General features: G+C 55.0%; 1 protein-coding gene across 1 annotated transcript; it reads left to right on the top strand.

The window, feature by feature from the left end:
* Positions 1-491: 491 nt before the first annotated feature.
* LOC117885606 (myosin-6) lies at positions 492-19,590 on the top strand. Its single transcript, XM_034786869.1, has 31 exons — positions 492-558; positions 882-915; positions 1,191-1,392; positions 1,828-1,971; positions 2,905-3,061; positions 4,440-4,467; positions 4,581-4,689; positions 4,858-4,950; positions 5,482-5,545; positions 5,681-5,779; positions 5,946-6,049; positions 6,990-7,128; positions 7,453-7,571; positions 8,039-8,188; positions 9,297-9,467; positions 10,134-10,443; positions 10,986-11,059; positions 11,328-11,415; positions 11,926-12,043; positions 12,142-12,265; positions 12,750-12,886; positions 13,174-13,300; positions 14,474-14,602; positions 15,109-15,351; positions 15,731-15,907; positions 16,157-16,302; positions 16,381-16,471; positions 17,112-17,501; positions 18,141-18,267; positions 18,893-19,011; positions 19,390-19,590. Exons 3-31 carry the CDS (start codon positions 1,192-1,194, stop codon positions 19,588-19,590), a joined length of 4,179 nt encoding a protein of 1,392 aa, XP_034642760.1. The 5' UTR covers positions 492-558; positions 882-915; position 1,191.
* The last annotated feature ends 2,598 nt before the right edge of the window (positions 19,591-22,188 follow it).

The raw sequence follows: 22,188 nt of genomic DNA, 5'->3' as shown, positions 1-22,188 counted from the left end.
TTAGAGCGGGGGGGGGGGGAGGGGGGCCGGGGGGGGGCTCCCCGGGGTTCTGGGAGGGGAGGGGTGTCTAGGGGTGGGGGGGGGGGCTGGGAGCCAGAACTCCTGGGTTCCCTCCCTGGCTCTGGAAGGGGTCTGGCGGGTCCAGAGCCCTGCAGAGAAGGTGGCGGGGGCGGGGAGGTGAAAGTAACTCCCCACGCTGGGATCTGTCAGACACCCCTGCAAAGATGAAAACAAGCAGGAGAAAGAGGCGCGGAAGGACAATGGGAGGGGAGCTGAGATTTCTGTCTCTCTCCCCCTCCCCCCTCTCGCTGACAGCCCCCCCTCCCTCCCCCCGTTATCAGCCTCTGGGACCCTCCCAGCCCCTCTCTGGAATGCGCCCCGAGGGGGGGACAGAGGCGGGGGGGGGTCTGCGGACTGAGCCGCTCCATTCATGGGCACGTTCACACCGGCTCCTGGCCCGTCACTCCCGGGGGGGGGGGAGCAGGGGGTATAAAGGGGGGCGGAGGGCCCCGGGTGACACAGATCGCACCAGGGCTTCAGCTGCCCCACCTGCCTCTGGTGAGATGTGGAGCCAGGTCACCCCATGGCGGGAGGGGGAGGTTGGGGTGGGGGTAGCTGGGGGACACTGCGTTGAGGGAGTGGGGGGCTCGGGGGGGGATTGTTGGGGGTTGGGGGAGAGGCAGGGTGGGGAGGTGGGGGGATTGTTAGGGGTTGGGGGGAGAGGCAGGGTGGGGAGATGGGGAGGGAGGGAGTGCGGGGTTGGGGGAAGAAGGGGAGAGGGGCTGTGGAGAGAGGGTGGGGGGATGGGCAGGGGATTTGAGGTGGGGGCTTGGGTGACTCTAAACTGCCCCCCATCTCTTTCTCTCTTCCCGCCCCCCCAGGTCTTTCCAATCTCTCCTGTGAAACTCTAATTAAGTGAGTCTCTCACACACACAGAAGGGGAGGGGAATTTAGGTGGGGCGGAGGGGGGGAACCAGGGCTGGGAGGAGGGACCGGAAAGCAGGGGGCACTCTGCCTGGGACGGGGGGGGCCACTGGCAGCACAGGGGGGTTCCCAGGGCTGGGAGTGGGGGGGGAACAGCAGGGGGCACTATCTCTGGGGTGTTGGCCCCCCTGATGGTGCGGGGGGGGCCTGCCAGGGGAGGGGGCACTCTCACTGCCCAGCTCTCTCCCCCCCTCCCCCCACCCCAGCATGGGTGATGCCCACATGGCCGAGTTCGGGGCGGCTGCCCCCTACCTGCGGAAGTCGGACAAGGAGCGCTTGGAGGCGCAGACCCGGATCTTCGACCTCCGCAGCGAGTGTTTCGTGTCCGACGAGAAGGAGGAGTTTGTCAAGGGCAAGATCGTCAGCCGGGATGGGGAGAAGGTGACCGTCGAGACCGAGAACGGCAAGGTGAGGCCGGGTACACCGGCGTCGGGGGGCAGGTGGGTGAGGTCAGGGGGTCACAGGGGAGGTTAGGGGTAGGGACTGTGAGGGCCCAGAGGTCAAAAGGGAGGGGCAGGGACTGTGAGGGGTCAGAGATCAAAGGGGAGGTTAGGGGTAGGGGTGGTGAGAGGTCAGAGGTCAAAGGGGAAGATGGGGCAAGGAGGAGTTGATATTAGCGACTGCAGTCAGGGGCTAGAGGGGAGGACAGGCTGTGGGGCACCAGGGGTTAGGGGTTAAAGGCCAAATAAGGGGAGGAGGCTGGAAGAAACAGAGATGCGGGGTGCTGGTCTGACCCCACAGCTGGTGAGGGGGTGGAGGGGTCAGCAGGATGGCTGGGTGCAGTTGGGTGGAGGTAGCACTATCCCCCATCCTGACCCCCCGTGACTCTCTCTTCCTGCCCAGACGGTGACGGTGAAGGAGTCGGACGTCCACCAGCAGAACCCGCCAAAGTTCGACAAGATCGAGGACATGGCCATGCTGACGTTCCTGCACGAGCCGGCCGTGCTCTACAACCTCAAGGAGCGATACGCCGCGTGGATGATCTACGTGAGTCTGGGGAGGGCCCTGCAGTCCCCTACCTCCCCCACACACACCTTGCTGGGGTACCCATAGTGTGGGGGAGTTCCTGGGGTCTCCACCCTGCATTATGCCCCTCTGGGAGTTGCTGACTTCTAGATCAGGGGAGCATCATCTCCCTTCTAGAACAGGGGGAGTAGCCTGCTGTTCTAGATCAGGGTGGGCATCATCTGCCATTTCACATCAGGGGAATTCCCTCCTGTTCTAGAATGAGAGAGGTGTTCTTGTCCCTGTTCTAGACAAAGGGGGTCACCAGTTCCTTGTTAGATTGGGGGTCTGGTGCTGCCATCCCCTGTTCAAGATTAGAGAAGAGACCATCGCCCCCATTCTAGATCAGAGAGTGAGCATTGTCTTCTGTTATAATTCCCCCGATCTATCAAGTCCTGTTCTAGATGTGACATTGTCTTCCTTTCTGGCATCTCATGTTCTAGATCAGGGGAGGGTTATTGTCTTCTAATCTAGATAAAGGAAGGGGTATGTTCTTCCATTCTTGGTGGGTGGGGCTTGTCTCTAGTTCTATATTGGTGAGACAGGTGTGTCTCTGGATCTAGATCAGGGAAGGGGTGTTTTATCCCATTCTAGATGGGTCAGGTGCATTGTCTCCCATTCTAGATTGGGGAGATGGATGAATCTCTGCTTCTAGATCAGGGGAGGGGCATCATGTCCAGTTCTATACAGAAGACGGTGCATTGTCTCCCATTCTAGATCAAGAAGGGAAGATGTCTCCTGTTCTAGAACAGAGGAGGGGGGCCACGCATAGCACTGATCCTCTCCCTCTCCATCAGTTCTCACTCACTCTAGGGTAGGTTCTCAATCTCTTCACCATGGGCCTTGCCTCGCTGCTCTGATTCTTCTCTCTCCCTCTCTCTCCATCCTTCCCCCTGTCCTGTTCCCCCTCTCCAGACCTACTCGGGGCTGTTCTGCGTGACAGTCAATCCCTACAAGTGGTTACCGGTTTATAACGCGGAGGTGGTGGCCGCTTACAGGGGCAAGAAGAGAAGCGAAGCCCCACCCCACATCTTCTCCATCTCTGACAGCGCCTACCAGAACATGCTGACGGGTAGGGACCTAACCCTATCCTTAACTATAGCCCTAACCATAAATATAACCCTAACCTTAACTTTACCCCAGCTGTAACCCTATCCTTAACTATACCCCAACCATAACCATAAATATAACTCCAACCTTAATTCTACCCCAGCCATAACCCTATCTTTAACTATACCCTGTCACGGAGTCCCCAGGCGATGCTGTGGAGCTGCTCCCTACGAAGCCAAGCAGGACTCGGGGGGAGCCTCCTCTCTCGGAGCCGACTGCCTCCAGGGCAAGAAGCTTCCACAGCTTCCACCTTCCTGGGTCTGACCCCGGAGCATCCAGCATCCCCTGCCCCACCATGCACTTCCCGCAGCGAGTCCGCCCGGGCGGGGTCCTGGGGGGGCCAGAGGGCCCTGCCCCCCGACTCCGCAGTCAGACGTGACTCTGAGCCAGCGTAAAACAGAAGGTTTATCAGTCGACAGGACCACAGCGTAGAACAGAGCTTGTTAGCACAGAAATCAGTGACTTTCAGACAAGTCCATCTTGGGGGGACGGGAGCCCAGAACCAGGGCTCTCGTCCTCCCCCTGCACCCCAAGCCAGCCGAGACTGACTCTCTTTCAGCCGCCTGGCCCCTGCCCTGCCCGTTGCTCCTCTTCCGGCCTTTGTCTCGCTTCGGGGCCAAGAGTCACCTGGTCCCATCCCCCTCCTGGGTCTCAGGTTAGGGGCGGCCATAGCATCCCTGCAGACAGCTGGAGCAACCCCGCAAAAGTCACACACCCCTATTCCCACCACCTAGACATTGGTGCAATGCACAGGGAAACAGAGGCACACACAGCATTCATGCCAAACACAAAGACTCACATAGGCTCATATACAACATAACAAGAGAAAATCTCCACTACGTCACATACCCCTTACCGTAACCATAAATATAACCCTAACCTTAACTATACCCCAGCCATAACCATAACCTTAACTATACCCCAGCCATAACCATAGCCCCAACCCCCCAACACACTCACACCTTCTACATCGCCCAAAACACCTACCAGCAAAAGCTGAGAGGTGCATCTCCCCGACACACCACCCCGTCCCTGATGTCACTGTCCCGACCCACACACCCTGGCACCCCCCTCTCATCCTTCCTACCCCCTAACTGACCCCTCAATTCAACCCACCTCCCTCCCACTCCAGTAGTCCCCTCACACCCTCCTTGTCCCGTACCCCTTCCTCATCCACCCTCCCAGACCTAACGCCCCCTCCTGCCCTACCCACTCCTTGTCTTGGCTCCCTCCCACCCATTCCCCCCCCTCCAATCCCAGCCACCCCATATCTCCCTCACACCCCCCGTCACCCCCCTACTCCCCCACTGCTGCCCACTAACCCCTCTTCTCTCTTCCAGACCGAGAAAACCAGTCCATCCTCATCACGTGAGTACCTACCATCCCCCACCCACCCCACCCACTGTCCCCCTTGGGGGCCCAGCTGCTTCCTGCCCCCCTGCGCCACCCCCCATCTCACTCGCCTCCTTCTTTCTCCCCAGCGGAGAATCCGGCGCAGGGAAGACGGTGAACACCAAGCGGGTCATCCAGTACTTCGCCAGCATCGCGGCCATCAGCGACCGCAAGAAAGAAGGGACCAGCGCCAACAAGGTGAGACCTCCGGCCTGATGCTGCCCCGCCGCAGACCCCCCACGCTGTGAGCTCAGTACCCCCAGTGCTGCAAGCTTCCCCATGACAGCGCCCCACAGGGGGTGGGCTGGGGAAGTTGTGGGGAGGATCTGCAGCCATTTCTAACCTCCCCCTTCTTTTCTGTCCCAGGGGACCCTGGAGGATCAAATCATCCAGGCCAACCCCGCCCTGGAGGCCTTCGGCAACGCCAAGACCTTGCGGAACGACAACTCGTCCCGATTCGTGAGTGTCCGGGGCGGGGCGGGGAGTGAGATGTCTGGGGTGTTTCTGTGGGTGTGTCCAGGGGCTGTACCGGCGGAGAGGGAGGCTGGATGGCTGAGGTGTCTGTGTGGGGCTGGGATCACAGGCCTCAGCTTCCTCCTTTCCTCAGAGGTGCTCAACCCCGCTCCGCCCCAGGCCCCACCCCCACTTCATCCCTGCCCCCAAAGCCCCACCCCACCTTGCCTCTTCCCACTCTTCTGCCCCCTCCCCCGCTCCTCCCCCGCCCCCCAGCACCTCCTGCGTGGCCCTGAACAGCTGATCGTGGTGGGCGGGAGATACTGGGAGGGGTACGAGCTGATCGGTGGGGTCGCCCGTGGATGCTGAGCACCCACTAATTTTCTCCCATGGGTGCTCCAGCCCTGGTGACAACAGGGATGAGGGTCTGTGGGGCTGTGCCTGGGATACGAGGCATCTTTGCGGCTGCCCTTGATGGATCAGTCCCCCTCCCCCACTGGACACACCCCACATACCCATCACATTCTCTTCCTCTAGGGTAAATTCATACGGATCCACTTTGGGGCGACAGGAAAGTTGGCTTCAGCTGATATCGAGACCTGTGAGTGAAATGAGTGTCAACGTTCTCAGCTCTGTCTGTCTCTCCATCCACCTCTATCTATCTATCTATCTATCTATTCCCACACACCCCATCTATCTATCTATCTATCTATATATCTATCTATCTATCTATCAGATCTCCTGGAGAAATCCCGGGTCATCTGCCAACTCAAGGCGGAGAGGAACTATCACATCTTCTACCAGATCCTGTCCAACCAGAAGCCAGAACTTCTTGGTGAGTCAGTGAGGGGGCAGCAGTGGGAAAGATGCCCCATAGCAAGTTGCTCTTCTCTGAGTCCAGGATCAGGGCCCAATATAGGCTCTGAGGAAATCCTGGAAATCAATTCAGCCATTAACCAACCAACCTTCCTTCCTCCCAACCCCCGAATCACCTGGAACAGACATGATGCTGATCACAAACAACCCATACGACTACAGCTTCGTCTCCCAAGGAGAAGTGACTGTTGCTTCTATCGATGACTCCGAGGAGCTGATGGCCACTGACGTGAGAGATCACGGACTGGGGGAGGAGCAGGGAGAGACTTGGCCTCAGGGTCCCTGGGGCAAGACTCCACTGGGAGATGATACGTTATGGGGGGATGGGGTAGTTACCATGACAGGAAGGGTGGGTGTGTTGACAGACATCTGCGAGGATGGATGAAGAGTTGAGTAAATGAATGGATAGATGAATGGCTGGCTGACCAGTTGGATGGATGGATGGATGGATGGATGGATGGATGGATGGATGGATGGGAGAAAGGGTGCATATGGGGATGGATGGATAGATGGGAGAAAGGGTGCAGATGGGGATGGATGGATGGATGGATGGATGGATGGGAGGAAGGGTGTGTATAGGATGGATGTATGGACGGAGGGGTATCTATAGGGAATAGTGGATGAGCAGTTGGTGAGTGTATGGATGGATAGAGGGGTGCGTATGGGGAACAATGGATGGACAGTTGGTGGGTGGATGGATGGGAGGAAGGGTGCATGTGGGGATGGATGGATGGATGGATGGATGGATGGATGGATGGATGGATGGGAGGAAGGGTGTGTATGGGGATGGATGGATGGATGGATGTGGGGATAGATGCATGGATGGAGGGGTATCTATAGGGAATAGGGGATGGGCGGTTGGTGAGTGTATGGATTGATAGAGGGGTGCGTATGGGGAACAATGGATGGACAGTTGGTGGGTGGATGGAAGACTGTGTGTGGGGAAGGAGGGACAGATGGAGGGTGGGAGGATGGATTGAGGGACGTGTGCAGTGATAGATGGATGGACAATGGCATGGAAGGATGGGGGGGAATGAGGACTCAGTCCCCTCCCCCGTACTAAAGAGTCTCCAAGCCCCTTAAGGCACATCATGCAACGTTGGGGTTGGAGGAGAGGTTGCCCTGAACCTGACCCTCCATCCCTTCCCTCCCCCCACCTGGGTCCCCAGAGCGCGTTTGACGTGTTGGGCTTCACGCCCGAGGAGAAGGTCGGGGTCTACAAGCTGACGGGCGCCATCATGCACTTCGGAAACATGAAGTTCAAGCAGAAGCAGCGTGAGGAGCAGGCTGAGCCCGACGGCACCGAAGGTGGGCAGGGGGCAGGCACAGGGGGGAGGGATGGATCATGGGGGACACCGATAAGGAGAGTGAGCCATGCAGGGAGGGGACCACTGGGGGCCTCCAGGAATGCAGAGGGAGGAGGGACCACCAGAAAACAGCGGGAAGATCCAGGGAGTGGGGGGGACACTCGGCAGGAGGTGCGGTGCAGGGACCACAGTGGGTGGGGTGTTCAAGGGGGTTGAGGGGATGGTGGTGTGGGGAGGGATCACTGGGAGGCAAAGGGGAGGAAGCAGGAGGGGTGTGGTCACACATAGAGCTGAGGGATCACCGCCCATGTCTCTCCACCTGCAGATGCAGATAAATCCGCCTACCTGATGGGGCTGAACTCGGCCGACCTGCTGAAAGGGCTGTGTCACCCCCGGGTCAAGGTGGGGAATGAGTATGTCACCAAGGGGCAGAATGTCCAGCAGGTGAGACCCCGCTCCCCTCCTCCCTCCCTGCCTCCCTCCCTATCTCTATCCCTTCCCCCCTCCTCCCTTCCTCCCTCCCTCTATCCCTTCCTTCCTCTATCCCTTCCCCCCTCCTCCCTTCCTTCCTCTCCTCCCTTCCTTCCTTCCTCCCTCCCTTCCTTCCTCCCTCCCTGCCTACCTCTATCCCTTCCTCCCTCGTTCCCTTCCTCCCTTCCTTCCACCCTCCTCCCTTCCTTCCTCCCACCCTCATTCCTCCCTTCCTTCCTACCTTCCTCCATCCCTTCCTTCGTTCCTCCATCCCTTCCTTCCTTCTTTCTTTCTTTCTTTCTTTCTTTCTTTCTTTCTTTCTTTCTTTCTTTCTTTCTTTCTTTCTTTCCAGAGCTCACACATGTCTCACTGCATTCTTTTCTCCTCAAACACTTACCCCTCCTCCCTATCTCTGACATACCTCTGGCGATCCCCCGCAGGTGTATTACTCTATCGGAGCCCTGGCCAAGTCCGTGTATGAGAAGATGTTCGGCTGGATGGTGACCAGGATCAACAACACCCTCGAGACGAAGCAGCCGCGTCAGTATTTCATCGGGGTGCTGGACATTGCTGGCTTTGAGATCTTCGATGTAAGTGATTCCCCCAGCAGGGGATGCTGTGGAGAGCAGGGTGGGAACGCTGGCTGTGGGGGAGCTCCCAGCTACTCCAGCCCCAGCCTCTCCCAGCAGAGGGCGCTGTAGGGAGTGCTGGCTGTGGTGCAGTTCCTCCCTTCCTCCATTAGGTGGCTCCATAGAAAAGCACCACCTGGTAGACGCAGTTACACTCTGGTATGTCTTCCCCAGATGCCTCTATGGCAGTGGTTTTCAAACTGCGGGTTACGACCCAGTACTGGGTCACGGAAGGGAAGGCACTGGGTCGTGGCGGCTCTGGTCAGCACTGCCGATTGGGCCGTAAAAATTCCCGTCAGCGGTGCTGCTCAGCTAAGGCAGGCTAGTCCCTACCTGTTCTGAGACCGTGCTGAGCCCCAGAAGTGGCCAGCAGCAGGTGTGGTTCCTAGGTGGGGGGGCCACGGAGCTCCGTGCGCTGCCCCCGCCAGGAGCACTGACTCCGCACTGGGAGGCAGTGCCTGTGTGGGGGCGGTGCCTGCAGGCGAGAGCCATGCGGAGCTGCTTGCACACCTCCACCTAGGAGCTAGACTTGCTGCTGGCCGTTTCTGGGGCAGAGCGCAGTCCGCAGTGCCAGGAAAGGCATGAAGCCTGTCTTAGCACCCCCGCTGTCCCACTGACCGGGAGCCACCACAGGTAAGCCCATGCCCCACCCCTGCACCCCAATCCTCTACCCCAGCCCTGAGCCTCCCCAGACCCAGAACCCCTCCTGTACCCCAAAGCCATCATCCCCAGCCCTACCCTAGAGCCTACACCTCCAGCCCAGAGCCCTGACCCCCCTCCTCCACCCCAACCCCCTGCCCCAATCCAGAGCCCCTCCCACACCCTGAACCCCTCATTCCTGTCCCCACCCTGCAGCCCTCACCCCTGCACCCCCACTCTCTGCTCCAGCCCTGAGCCCCTCCCACATGTCAAACCCCTCATCCCCAGCTCCATCGAGTCATGGGCATCAACAATTTATTTAACTGGGTTGCCAGAAAAAAAGTTGGAAAACCACTGAGCTATGGGCTCTCCATAGCAGGGGGCACTTTTTTGTTCTCACTCATCTCTTGCTCCCCAACCTCCTCCCCAGTTCAACAGCTTCGAGCAGCTCTGCATCAACTTCACCAACGAGAAGCTGCAGCAGTTCTTCAACCATCACATGTTCGTGCTGGAGCAGGAGGAGTACAAGAAGGAGGGGATCGAGTGGGAATTCATCGACTTCGGCATGGACCTGCAGGCCTGCATAGACCTCATCGAGAAGGTACCTCCCCCTGAGACAGCCCCCTCCTGGCGCCCCCTAGAGGGGAAAGGTCCCATATCCTAGAGCCCTGCAGCCCAACCTGAGCCTGATGGGATCCAGCTACAAGTGTGGGGTTCAGATCAGGTTGGCTCTCCTCCTCCTGCCCGGGGGGTTGGCACCACAGCACACCCAGTGCGGCAGGGGGCAGTGGATGGCAGGTGCGGGGCACGCAGCCACTGGCGCCATGCCAAGCCCATGGACCGGAGGCAGGGGCACTGACTCAGGGTCGGGGGAAGGATCAGGGTTGGGTCAGAAAACAACTTGACCCTCTTGGGCTCAGCTTGGGTGGGCCTGGGTCAGGTCAGGCATAAAGAGACCTCTACCATGTCCCATTCCCCACCTCCTTGAGGCAACCAGTCTCTGAACTCTCTCTTTTACTTTCTCATTCTTTCTTTTCTATTCTCTCTCTTTTCTTCTTGTTCTATCCATCCCTTCTCTTTTATTTTTCTTCTCATTCTATCCTTTTCTTCTTTCCCTTCCTCATTGTATTCATCTCTTCTCCTCTTCTGCTCATCCTTTCTCTCTTAACTCTCCTTTTATACTTCTCTTCCTTTCTCATGCTATCTATCTCTTCTCTTCTCTTCTCTTCTCTTCTCTTCTCTTCTCTTCTCTCCCTCCCTGCACCAGCCCATGGGCATCATGTCCATCCTGGAGGAGGAGTGCATGTTCCCCAAGGCATCGGACATAACTTTCAAGGCCAAGCTTTACGACAACCACCTGGGCAAGTCAGGGAACTTTGGCAAGCCGCGGAACATCAAGGGGAAGCCGGAGGCGCATTTCTCCCTCATCCACTATGCTGGCACGGTGGACTACAATATCACTGGCTGGCTGCAGAAGAACAAGGACCCGCTCAACGAGACCGTGGTGGGGCTCTACCAGAAATCCGCCCTCAAACTCCTTGCCCTCCTCTTCGCCAACTATGCTGCGGCCGAGAGTGGTGAGAAAACAAGGCAGGGTGAGAGAGAGAGATGGAGGAATGGGAGAGGGTATGGAAGGAGGTAGGGAGAATGGAGCAATTGATGAAGGTGTGGAAGGAGAGAGGATGGATGGATGGATGGATGGATGGATGGATGGATGGATGGAAGATGGGATGGGATATGGTTGGCTGGATAGGTGGAAAATAGATGGATCGATGGATGGATGGAAGGAAGGATGGAATGTGGCTGGATAGAGGGATGGGTGAAGGGTTGGATGGAGGAATGGATAAGAGGAGGTTTGATAGATGGATGATAGAGGGGATAAATGGATGGAGGAAGGGAGGGATGGGGAGGATGGATGGTTGGTTGGAAGGAAAGTGCCTGGATGGGGGGATGGGTAGGGAGGATGTATAGATGGGCGATGGAGGGAGGGATGGGGGATAGATAGATGGATGGGACGAGAGAGAGACCCAGCCAGGTACAGAACAGTCTCAACCCCCCAACCTACCCCCTCCCTCCCCACCCCTCTCATTCCCCCTTTCCTGCGCTCTCTCCCCTGCAGGTGGTGACGGGGGGAAGGGGAAGGGAGCCAAGAAGAAAGGCTCCTCCTTCCAGACGGTTTCAGCGCTGCACCGGGTATGAGGCCCCAACACCTTTGATCCTGGGGAGGCTTTTGGGGAGGGGGAATCCCAGAAAGGGGAAGAATTCCCATTACAGGAGGGAGGTGCCCATGGGGAGGGGACAAGAGAGGAAGGGAAATACCTGGAAGGGGAATGGGGGTGTCTCACCATGAGGGCTTCCCTGGGGTGGGGGTTACCTGAGCCATTGCCCTGTTCTACCAGATACTGACCTTGCCCCCCTGGACACTGACCCACCTTCCTCTTTCCCTTCTCCCCCACCCCAGGAGAATCTGAACAAGCTGATGGCGAATCTGAAAACCACTCACCCCCACTTCGTCCGCTGCATCATCCCCAATGAGCGGAAGGCACCGGGTGAGGGGGCGGGGCTTTCTGGGAAAGGAGTGGTGCTAAGGGCAAGGGGTGTGGCTACAGACATAGGGAACGTGCTAAGAGAATGGGGTGGGCCTTGGAGGGAGGAGAGGGGCTCAGGAACAAAAGGACAGGGCAAAGGGTGGGGCTAAGGAGCTTGGGAGGGGCTAAGAGAATGGGGTGGAGCTAAAGGGCTAGGGGGAGTGGTTAAAAGATATTGGAGTGTGGCTAATGACTATGGGAAAAGGGGTGGGGCTAAGGGATGGGACTATGTGGGGGGTGAATGACAAAGGGGGCAGGGCTAAGAAGCAAATGGTTGGGACTTATTTCTCATGTATAGGGCTAAAAGGAAGGGGAGGGGCTTAGGAGAAGGGGTGGGGCTAAGGGATTAAGGGGGGGGTTAAAATATCATGGGTGGAGTTGTGGGGAAGGGACTACAGATGGGGAGAGTGGGCAGGGCTAAGGGGCAGGACCACCATTGACCTGGGGTAACTGCCTCTCTTCCCACCTAAGGGGTGATGGACAACCCCCTGGTGATGCACCAGCTGCGCTGTAACGGGGTGTTGGAGGGCATCCGCATCTGCAGGAAGGGCTTCCCCAACCGCATCCTCTACGGGGACTTCAGACAGAGGTGGGTGTGGCCCCCCCGGGGCACTGCTGCAGGGGAAGCTCACACCACCACGGGACGGCCTCAGAGATCCAGGGTCATTAACGAACCCCTCCCCCCAGGTACCGTATCCTGAACCCCGCGGCCATCCCCGAGGGCCAGTTCATCGACAGCCGCAAGGGGGCGGAAAAACTGCTGAGCTCCCTCGATATCGACTCCAGCCAGTACAAATTCGGACACACCAAGGTGAGGGGGAGGAGCCTGTGTGAGTGGGCGGAGCATCTATCTACCTATCTAGTCTCAACCCCCCCCATCTATCTATCTATCCCCATCCACCCCCTCTATCTATCTATCTATCCCCAGACACCCTATCTATCTATCTATCTATCTATCTATCTATCTATCTATCTATCTATCTATCTATCTATCCCCATCCACCCCCTCTATCTATCTATCTATCTATCTATCTATCTATCTATCTATCTATTGATCCCCATCCACCCCCTCTATCTATCTATCTATCTATCTATCTATCTATCTATCTATCTATCTATCTATCTATCCCCGTACACCCCATCTATCTATCCTCATCCACCCCCTCTATCTATCTATCTATCCCCAGACACCCCATCTATCTATCTATCTAGTCTCAACCCCCCCCATCTATCTATCTATCTATCTATCTGTCTATCTATCTATCTATCTATCTAATCTCTCCCCTCCCCCCCAGGTGTTCTTCAAGGCCGGGCTGCTGGGGCTGCTGGAAGAGATGCGAGACGAGCGCCTCTCCCGAATCATCACCCGCATCCAGGCCCAATCGCGGGGGCAGCTCATGCGCATTGAGTTCAAGAAGATCTTAGAGCGCAGGTGAGAGGGGTCATGGCCCCTCCTGTGCCAGTTTGAGTGGAGCTGGGCAGGGGGCTTCCTTGGGAGACCCCGTGGAGAACTCAACTGGATGGGTCCGAGCCCCACACACTCACCCATCTGGGACCCTCGCAGAGCAGCAAAATCAGCACGGCCATTGGGGGGGAACAAGTTGGTTGGGTTCCAGCGCAGGACTCAACCTCTCTGCCTCCCAACTGCCAAGCTGTGAGCTTTGAGGATGCCCGTCAGGGCCCGGGTTACCCTCAGTGGTTCTTTCTGCCGCCATGCAGGGACGCCCTGCTGGTTATACAGTGGAACATCCGGGCCTTCATGGGGGTGAAGAACTGGCCCTGGATGAAGCTCTACTTCAAGATCAAGCCGCTCCTGAAGAGCGCTGAGACGGAGAAGGAGATGCAGGTGAGGTCAAAGGGTAGGAGCAGGGGCTGCAGTGGGCCTGGGGAACTGGGTTATCTGGAAGAGCTCAGGAGACAGAGATTGGCGCTAGGCCCATGGCAATTGCATGGGGGCTAGCTCAGCTGTGAAGGCTCAGGGACAGAGGTGGGCTCTAGGTCAAATGCAAGTCAGTCAGGAAAAGGAGGTGAGTTCTAGGTCAACCGTTTGTAGAGTTGGGTTCTAGGTTAATGCAACAAACTCAGGTTCTTGTTTTAATGCAACCTCTGGTGGGTTCTAGATAGACTGAAACTGCTTGGTTATGGATAGGGGCTCTCAATCAAATCCAAAATGGAGCTGTGTTCTAGGTCAGTCTGAATTGATTGGGATGAGGGACTGAGTTCTAGGTCGAATTAGCCTGTAGTAGTGTTCTAGGTCATCTGGAACTGTTTGGTTTGATACACTGGGATCTAGGTCACATGCAGCTCCAGCTGCATTCTAGTTCAATTGGGTCTATTCAGGTTGAGGAGCTGGGTTCTGGGTTAGCTGAAATTGGCTTCAGGAATGTGTTCTAGATCATATGACAACCAGAAGCTGGGTTCTTGGTCAACTGGAACTACCTAGGAAAAGGAGCTGATACCTAGGCCAAATGCAAGACACAACTTTGTTCTAAGTCACTAACCCTTGGCTGGGTTCTAGGTTAACTGGAACCATTTGGGGAAATTAATTCGGTTTTAGGTCAAATGTAGCTGCTCAGAAGAAAGAACTGAAGGTAGCCCAATGCAGACAGCTGCTCACCTGGGATGGTGGGTTCATTTCTGGTTTCACTCTGGCAGTGGAAATTATTTTGCTCAAGGGGAGATGGAAAAGACTGTAACTGTTTAACGTAGCTGTAAATCGGGTGGATGGACGAATATTGCAGAGGGAGGGATGGAGGAATATATGTATGGGCGGACTGATAGATGGATGGAAATTACAGAGGAAGGGAGGGATAGATGTGTGGCCGGATGGATGGGTGGATGGATGGATGGATATTACAGAGGAAGGGAGGGATAGATGTGTGGCCGGATGGATGGGTTCATAGATAAATACTGCTAAGTGGGCTCATTGCTCTGGTCCAGGGTAGTGAGACGGGGTGGGATGGGGCGATACTGGCCTATATGGTCCTTTTGGTCTAATCCTTCCCCTGCCCCTGTGCAGACCATGAAGGAGGAGTTTGGGCGCCTGAAGGAGGCGCTGGAGAAGTCGGAGGCCCGGAGGAAGGAGCTGGAGGAGAAGATGGTCTCTCTGCTACAGGAGAAGAACGACCTCCAGCTGCAAGTGCAGGCTGTGAGTGATGTGGTTCCCTCTGCCCCAGATCCCCGCAAGACGCAGGGCCCATGTCTTTGGGTTGGGTTGAGTTAATTGATCTTATGACTGGTTGAACTGTACATGATGGGGGTCCCCACCCTGAACCCCCTTTGAGCCCCACGATCCATGGGTGAGCCCTCAGTCCTTCCTTTCCCCCATCTGTGAATGACAGGGTACTCCAACCCGATCTGAGCCCCACACCTCCCAATGGGAAGCTCTGAGCCCTGTCCCCCCAGCTTTGTATAATGGGAACCTCCACACCAAATCTTGTCTAAGCCCCATAGTCCAATGGGGAGCTCTCAGCCCTGGCCTCCATGCTATAAGCAATGGGACCCCCTATGGCTGGACCCTAGCCCTAACTCTAAGATCAGAGGCCCAACCTCCCCCACTCCCTTGACCCTTTCTTTCTTTCTTTCTTTCTTTCTTTCTTTCTTTCTTTCTTTCTTTCTTTCTTTCTTTCTCACATCCTCCACTTCCACTCACAGGAGCAGGACAACCTGAATGATGCCGAGGAGCGCTGTGACCAGTTGATCAAGAACAAGATCCAGCTGGAGGCCAAGGTGAAGGAGCTGACAGAGCGAATGGAGGATGAGGAGGAGATGAATGCTGAGCTGACGGCCAAGAAGAGGAAGCTGGAGGACGAGTGCTCGGAGCTCAAGAAGGACATTGACGACCTGGAGCTGACCCTGGCCAAGGTGGAGAAGGAGAAACATGCGACGGAGAACAAGGTGAAGATGTAGAAGGGATGAGTGGCTTCAAGGCTATTTGGGTTGGGTTGAGTCTCCTCAAGACTGATTGGGTGAGGCTGAGTTGCATGTCCTCAAGGTTGGTTGGGTTGAGTTTAATGCCCTCAAGGCTGGTTGTGCTGGGATGAGTATCCTCCAGACTGGCTGGGTTGAATGTTTTCAAAGCTGGTACAGTTGAGCTGGGTTGGGTTGACTGTCCTCCAGGCTGGTTGGGTCAAGTTGGCTTGAGCGACCTCAAGGCTGGTTGAGTTGGGCTGAGTGCGCACAAGGTCAGTTGGGTTGAGAAAAAAGTGAGGTATCGCATTTGGGACCAGGCCCGTTAATCCCAGAATCCTCACATCCCAGATTCCTTCTCCACCAGGTGAAGAACCTGACAGAAGAGATGGCCAGTCTGGATGAGATAATAGCTAAACTGACCAAAGAGAAGAAGTCTCTGCAGGAAGCTCATCAGCAAGCACTGGATGACCTGCAGGTGGAGGAGGACAAGGTCAACACTCTGACCAAAGCCAAACTCAAGCTGGAGCAGCAGGCAGATGATGTGAGTATATCCTGGACCCGAAGGAGGCACTTAGTTGCAGGGAGCAGGCTTGGGGGACTCAGTAGGGGTTACTCTCCATGCACAGTCAGTGCTGACCACAGTGTCTCAGCACAGCACTAGGGGTTGGATCGAATGGTTGTGTTGGGTGTCCTCAAGGTTGGTTGGGTTGGGTTGAATATCCTCCAGGCTGAGTTTGGGAATGCCTGGGAGATGAAAGTTTTACCAATAACACACCTTTTTCTCTCTCAGTTGGAGGGCTCCCTGGAGCAGGAGAAGAAAATCCGGATGGACCTGGAGCGAGCCAAGAGGAAGCTGGAAGGGGACTTGAAACTGACCCAGGAGAACATCATGGATTTGGAGAATGACAAGCAGCAGCTGGAGGAGAAACTGAAAAAGTAAGAGGGTTGTTCTTTGCACACTCCAATGTGCTCTGGAGCACAGAGGGGGATTAATCTCTCTAAATCTCTTTGCAGGAAGGAGTTTGACATCAACCAGCAGAACAGCAAGATAGAGGATGAGCAAGCCCAGGGCCTGCAGCTCCAGAAGAAGCTGAAGGAGCTGCAGGTGGGTGCCTTTCTCTTGCTCTAGAACGCCCCTCACTTCCCGTCCAGAACTAGAGAAGCTGCTCTGGAATGAGCTGCATCATTTTTGTTCTAGGAGACTATCTCAATACCCGGACAAGAGACTGTCCCTTTTGGTGCCGCTCTAGCATAAGTGAGTGCTCGGGTTCTAGATGGCCATCTTAGGAACAGTCCAGAGCCGAAAGGAAATATACCTTCTGGAGCCTCGTGTTTGTGCATCTCTAAAACAAAATAGTGTGTCTTGTTTCTATCATTTTCCTCTATTCCACTCTAGAACCAGAGGGTCTCTGCCTGCATGGGGTACTTTTGACATCGCTCTAGAACTAGCTATATAACTCCAATTCTAGGTTCATGCTCCCTATGCTTTGGAACCCAGATTCCCCTTTCTGGTCTAGAACACTAGGAATTCAAGATTGATCTGAGGAAACCATTTTATTTTGCTCTCTCTAGATTGAACAGGAACCCTGTGTCCTTCTGTTTCTAGAAGCCAGGTTTTTAATCTGATCTAGATCACGGATTAGGACATTATATAACTTTACACCCATACCCACGTGTTCCTGCCTGCTCTAGCATGTGAGATGTTCTAGGCCTGTCTAAGCCCATGGGTCTCTCTCCGGCTGCAGGCGCGCATCGAGGAGCTGGAGGAGGAGCTGGAGGCAGAGCGCACGGCCCGGGCCAAGGTGGAGAAGCTGCGCTCGGACCTGTCGCGGGAGCTGGAGGAGATCAGCGAGCGACTGGAGGAGGCGGGCGGCGCCACCTCGGTGCAGATTGAGATGAACAAGAAGCGGGAGGCGGAGTTCCAGAAGATGCGGTGGGACCTGGAGGAGGCCACGCTGCAGCACGAGGCCACGGCCGCCACCCTGCGCAAGAAACACGCCGACTCGGTGGCCGAGCTGGGCGAGCAGATCGACAACCTGCAGCGCGTCAAGCAGAAGCTGGAGAAGGAGAAGAGCGAGCTCAAGCTGGAGCTGGACGACATCAGCTCCAACTTGGAGCAGCTGCTCAAAGCCAAGGTGCCCGGGGGCAGGCCGATGGAGGGGAGGGGCTAGGGCTGGAAAAGGCCAGGCTTGGAGCATTTTTTTTTCCTTGCTTTCCTTCTTTCCTTTCGTTTTCTCATTTCTTGATTTTTTTATTTGGTTTGGTTTCATTTCTGTCTTTGGTTCATTTTTCTTTCATTCTCTTTTTTCTTTTGTTCTTCGGTTCTTTTTCTTTCATTCATTTCACCTTCTTTTTCATTCTTTTCTTGTTTCATTCCTTTCTTCTTTTTTCTTTCTTTCTGTCACTCTTTTGTTATTTTTCATTTCAACTATTGTTTCTTCATTCTTGCATTTTCTCCTTCCTTTCTTCTATTCCTTTGTTCCATTTCCCTCACTCTTTAATTCCTTTGGGTTTTTTCCTTTCACTTTTTTTCCTTCTTTCATTTCTTTCTTTAATTCTTTTGTTTTTTCTCTTTCTTTTTTCTTTAGTTCTTTCATTCCTTCTTTTTACTTTCACTCTTTCATTCTTTTTCAGCCTTGCATTCTTTCAGTTTTTAGGGGTTATTTTCATGAATTCCTTACTCGCTTCATTTTCTTTTTCGGTTGCTCTTGGGGGGGGGGGGGGGGTCCATTCTTTGTTCATTCATTCCCCCACATCTCCCCCTCCCCGCCCAGGTCAGCCTGGAGAAGCTCTCCCGCACGCTAGAGGACCAGACGGCCGAGCACCGGGCCAAACTGGAGGAGACGCAGCGAGCACTGAATGACACCAGCACCCAGAGAGCCAAACTGCAGACAGAGAATGGTGAGGCCCCTCCCTCGACAGCATAGGGGCTCTGCCCCCCGTCCTAATGTTCATCTTAACTCTAACCCCAATCTGAGCCCTACCCCAACTGTTACCTTGGTCTAGCACCAGCTTTAACTACTCATCCTAAACCCAGCCACCATCCTAACCCACTAACCCTGATTATACCCCGACCCTAACCCACTAACCCTGATTGTACCCCTGGCCCTAACCCACTAACCCTGATTGTACCCCTGACCCTAACCCACTAACCCTCATTATATCCCGACCCTAATCCACTAACCCTGATTATACCCCTGACCCTAACCCACTAAACCTCATTATACCCTGACCCTAACCCACTAACCCTGATTATACCCCTGACCCTAACCCACTAAACCTCATTATACCCCGACCCTAACCCACTAACCCTGATTACCCTGAACCTAACCCACTAACCCTGATTGTACCCCTGACCCTAACCCACTAACCCTGATTGTACCCCGACCCTAACCCAGTAACCCCGATTCTACCCCTGACCCTAACCCAGTAACCCTGATTATACCTCGACCCTAACCCAGTAACCCTGATTATCACTGTAAGCTTGACCCAACCTTTGCCCTACCCTATTCTCTGCCCCATGCAGGTGAACTGTCCCGCCAGCTAGAGGAGAAGGAGGCCCTGATCTCCCAGCTGACCCGGGGCAAACAGTCCTACACCCAGCAGATGGAGGACTTAAAAAGACAGCTAGAGGAGGAAACCAAGGTAATATGATAGCAGGGGTCTGCATGTCAGGAGTGAGGAGCACTGGTAGAGCTGGTGGGGAAGAGCCCAGAGCCCCTAGCTACGGGTCGGGTGTGATGGGCACCAGCAGGGCTGGGGGGGACAGGGCTGGGCTAGCAGGGGGCTGCGAGTTGGGAGTGAGGGGCACCGGCAGAGCTGGGGGGACAGGGCCGGGCTAGCAGGGGGCTGCGAGTTGGGAGTGAGGGGCAGCAGCAGGGCNGGGGACAGGGCCGGGCTAGCAGGGGGCTGCGAGTTGGGAGTGAGGGGCAGCAGCAGGGCTGGGGGGACAGGGCTGGGCTAGCAGGGGGCTGCGGGTCAGGAGTGAGGGGCACCGGCAGAGCTCTTTGTCCCCCACCCCAGGCGAAGAACGCCCTGGCCCACGCGCTGCAGTCAGCCCGGCATGACTGCGAATTGCTGCGGGAACAGTACGAGGAGGAGACGGAGGCGAAGGCCGAGCTGCAGCGCTCGCTCTCCAAGGCCAACTCCGAGGTGGCGCAGTGGAGAACCAAGTACGAGACGGACGCCATCCAGCGGACGGAGGAGCTGGAGGAGGCCAAGTGAGTGGCGGGCAGAGCCGTGGTGGGTGGGGGAGGAGGGGGAATGCTCCAGGGTCAGTCATGCTCCCGTTCCTTTTCCCAGCTTCTCGGCTTGTGTGCCTTCTTCTTACCGGCTTTTCTCCTTGTGTTCTTGCTTCTTTTCATTCTTTGGGTTTTTTCATTCCTTCTTTTGTAACCTTCTTTCTCTCTCCTTCCCCCGTCATTCTTACATCCTTTCTTCCCCCTCTCCCTTATTTCTGTCCTCATCTCTCACTCTCCATCTCTCCCGCCCCTTTTTCCTGGTGAGCGCCCCCCGCTCGGCCCTGGACAACGGGGTTCTCAGGTGCTTCCTCTAACAGGGAAGCTTTTGGCTCGGGTTATATTTTCACTCGCGGCGTATAAGACGAGCAAAAAGCTTGTTGGTTGGAGGAGAGACCCCCCACCCCCACGTGTCCTCCACCCACGGTACCAGCACTAAGGTAGGTAGCCCTTCTTGAAAAGTTAGCCAGACTACCCTCTGGAACTTAGAGTTCATTCTAGATCAGTATAGACCAATCCTCTGGAATGTCAGAGAATATCAGAGAAACCTCACTGCTTCTTTCCCCTGTGCTCAGGAAGTTTTAAGCTGGGAGATTTGTTCTAGAATAACAGGTTGAATCTGTGTGGCTCTTCTGGAAATCAGTCTTAGAACAGTCTAGATCATCACATACAAGGTCCAGGCCCGACCCTTGTAGGCTCCCTGATCTGCACATAATGATGGGCCCTTGGAGCTGTGGTCTAGAGCATTCTACACAGCCATCTAGAGAACCAGTGCTGGGATCCAGGCCAAACCTCATGGACTCTTTCATCTGCCCCCAGCAGGCTCTCATTTGCCCTAGAATCTTAAAGAGGAGGCTCGGCAGATCCACCCTGGGGAAGGTCTAGAATGGTCTAGATCTTCCTTTAGAACCTCAGAGAGGGAGGTACAGGCCAAGCCCCCTACCACTGCACGCTCAATTGGAGCCACATGGGATGGCTTGGCCTCTGATCTTGAATCTCAGAGAAAATTCTAGCTGCCCTGCTCCAAAGTGGGTCTAGAAAGGTGTGAACAGATGAAAGATGGGGGTGCTCCATGCTGGGATGGTCTAGAGCCTTAGACAGGAGACCAGAGTTGCTTTTTGTCTAGAATGGTCTAGAGTGTGAGGATCCAATGCATCGGGCCAGTGTCTCAGGGATTTTCTGCTGGGAACCCCCTGTAACTCCAAGCCCAGAGGGGAGGGAAAGGGGCTAGGCCCCTCCCTGGTGACCGATGGTGTCTGTCGACCCCCGGTGGCAGGAAGAAGTTGGCGCAGCGGCTGCAGGAGGCAGAGGAGGCTGTGGAGGCCGTGAACGCCAAGTGCTCGTCACTGGAGAAGACCAAGCACCGGCTGCAGAATGAGATCGAGGACCTGATGGTGGACGTGGAGCGGTCAAATGCCGCCGCAGCCGCCCTGGACAAGAAGCAGAGAAACTTTGACAAGGTGGGGCTGGGGGAGAGAGAGAGAATACAAGAGAGAGGAAGGAATGATTTAAATAGAAAAAAGGAAAGAAGGAATACCATAGAGCAAAGAAAGAACGATAATGAGTCAAGGAACAAAGGAAGAAAAGAATGAAATTGAGCCAAGGAGAAAAAGCAAACCGAGGGCACAATGAAGGAAAGAAATAGGGCAAAGGAATGAAGGAAGGAAATAATGAAATAAAGAGAATAAAATTGAGCCAATACATGAATGAAATAGAGTCAAGGAAGAAATAAATACAGCAATGAGAGAAAGGGAAAAAAAGTTGATGAAAGAATGAAGGAAATAGCACAAATAGGAATTAAGATGAAAGCAAAAGAAAGGAAGAACTACGTTTGGCAGATTTCTATTTTTATTTTCGTATCATTTCAACAGATAATGTTGTTTATTGTTAAACTTTTTTTAGTCCATTTAAATTTTCACAGTGGCCACAAAATGATGGGGTTTTAATGTCTTTTTATTTTGAATTGATTTCAATGTTGCTGGAAGTTCTGGCGAGGTCAGACAATTGGGGCCGGGTGGAAAAGGCGGGTGACTGTCATTATCTAACGGCAACAAACGTCTTGCAATACCAAAATGTAGAGCTTTCTGACCATTAAAACACACACTGGCAACGTCATGTGGCAAATCAGACAAAGTCAATAGCCTGAAATAATTTCCAAAGCCAGGTTTTTCTTACTTTGCCTGTCTGCAAATTTTGATTGTTACCGATGGAAATATTTTTTCATGAGTGGGTGCGTCTGCGGCAAAATCAGAGCTCCCAACGCTGACCGATAAAAAGCCAAACCTTCCGAGCCACAGAGAGAGAGAGAAGGGGGCAGTGAACAAAGACAGGGAGGAGGAGGAGAGAAAGAAGGGGAAAGAGATCTTGGGGGAGGAGAGGGCTCATCCATTGGGGTGATTCTCTCACCCCCCACCCCACCCCCCAGATCCTGTCCGAGTGGAAGCAGAAGTTCGAGGAGTCGCAGACGGAGCTGGAGTCGTCGCAGAAGGAGGCGCGGTCACTCAGCACCGAGCTCTTCAAGCTGAAGAACGCCTACGAGGAGTCGCTGGAGCATCTGGAGACCTTCAAGAGGGAAAACAAGAAC

This window comes from Trachemys scripta, chromosome 12 (assembly GCF_013100865.1).
Source record: "Trachemys scripta elegans isolate TJP31775 chromosome 12, CAS_Tse_1.0, whole genome shotgun sequence".
Lineage (NCBI taxonomy): Eukaryota > Metazoa > Chordata > Testudines > Emydidae > Trachemys > Trachemys scripta.
The sequence above is the reverse complement of the archived record's forward strand: the minus strand, read 5'-3'. Positions and strand labels throughout refer to the sequence as shown.

What these genes read in the sequence shown, in the direction of transcription:
- LOC117885606 (XM_034786869.1), top strand. Translation starts at nt 1,192, where the DNA reads ATGGGTGATGCCCACATGGCCGAGTTCGGGGCGGCTGCCCCCTACCTG. An exon ending in CTGGCTTTGAGATCTTCGAT is followed by an intron (nt 8,189 to 9,296) that starts GTAAGTGATTCC and finishes CCTCCTCCCCAG; the next exon opens with TTCAACAGCTTCGAGCAGCT. An exon ending in AGAAGCTGAAGGAGCTGCAG is followed by an intron (nt 16,472 to 17,111) that starts GTGGGTGCCTTT and finishes CTCCGGCTGCAG; the next exon opens with GCGCGCATCGAGGAGCTGGA.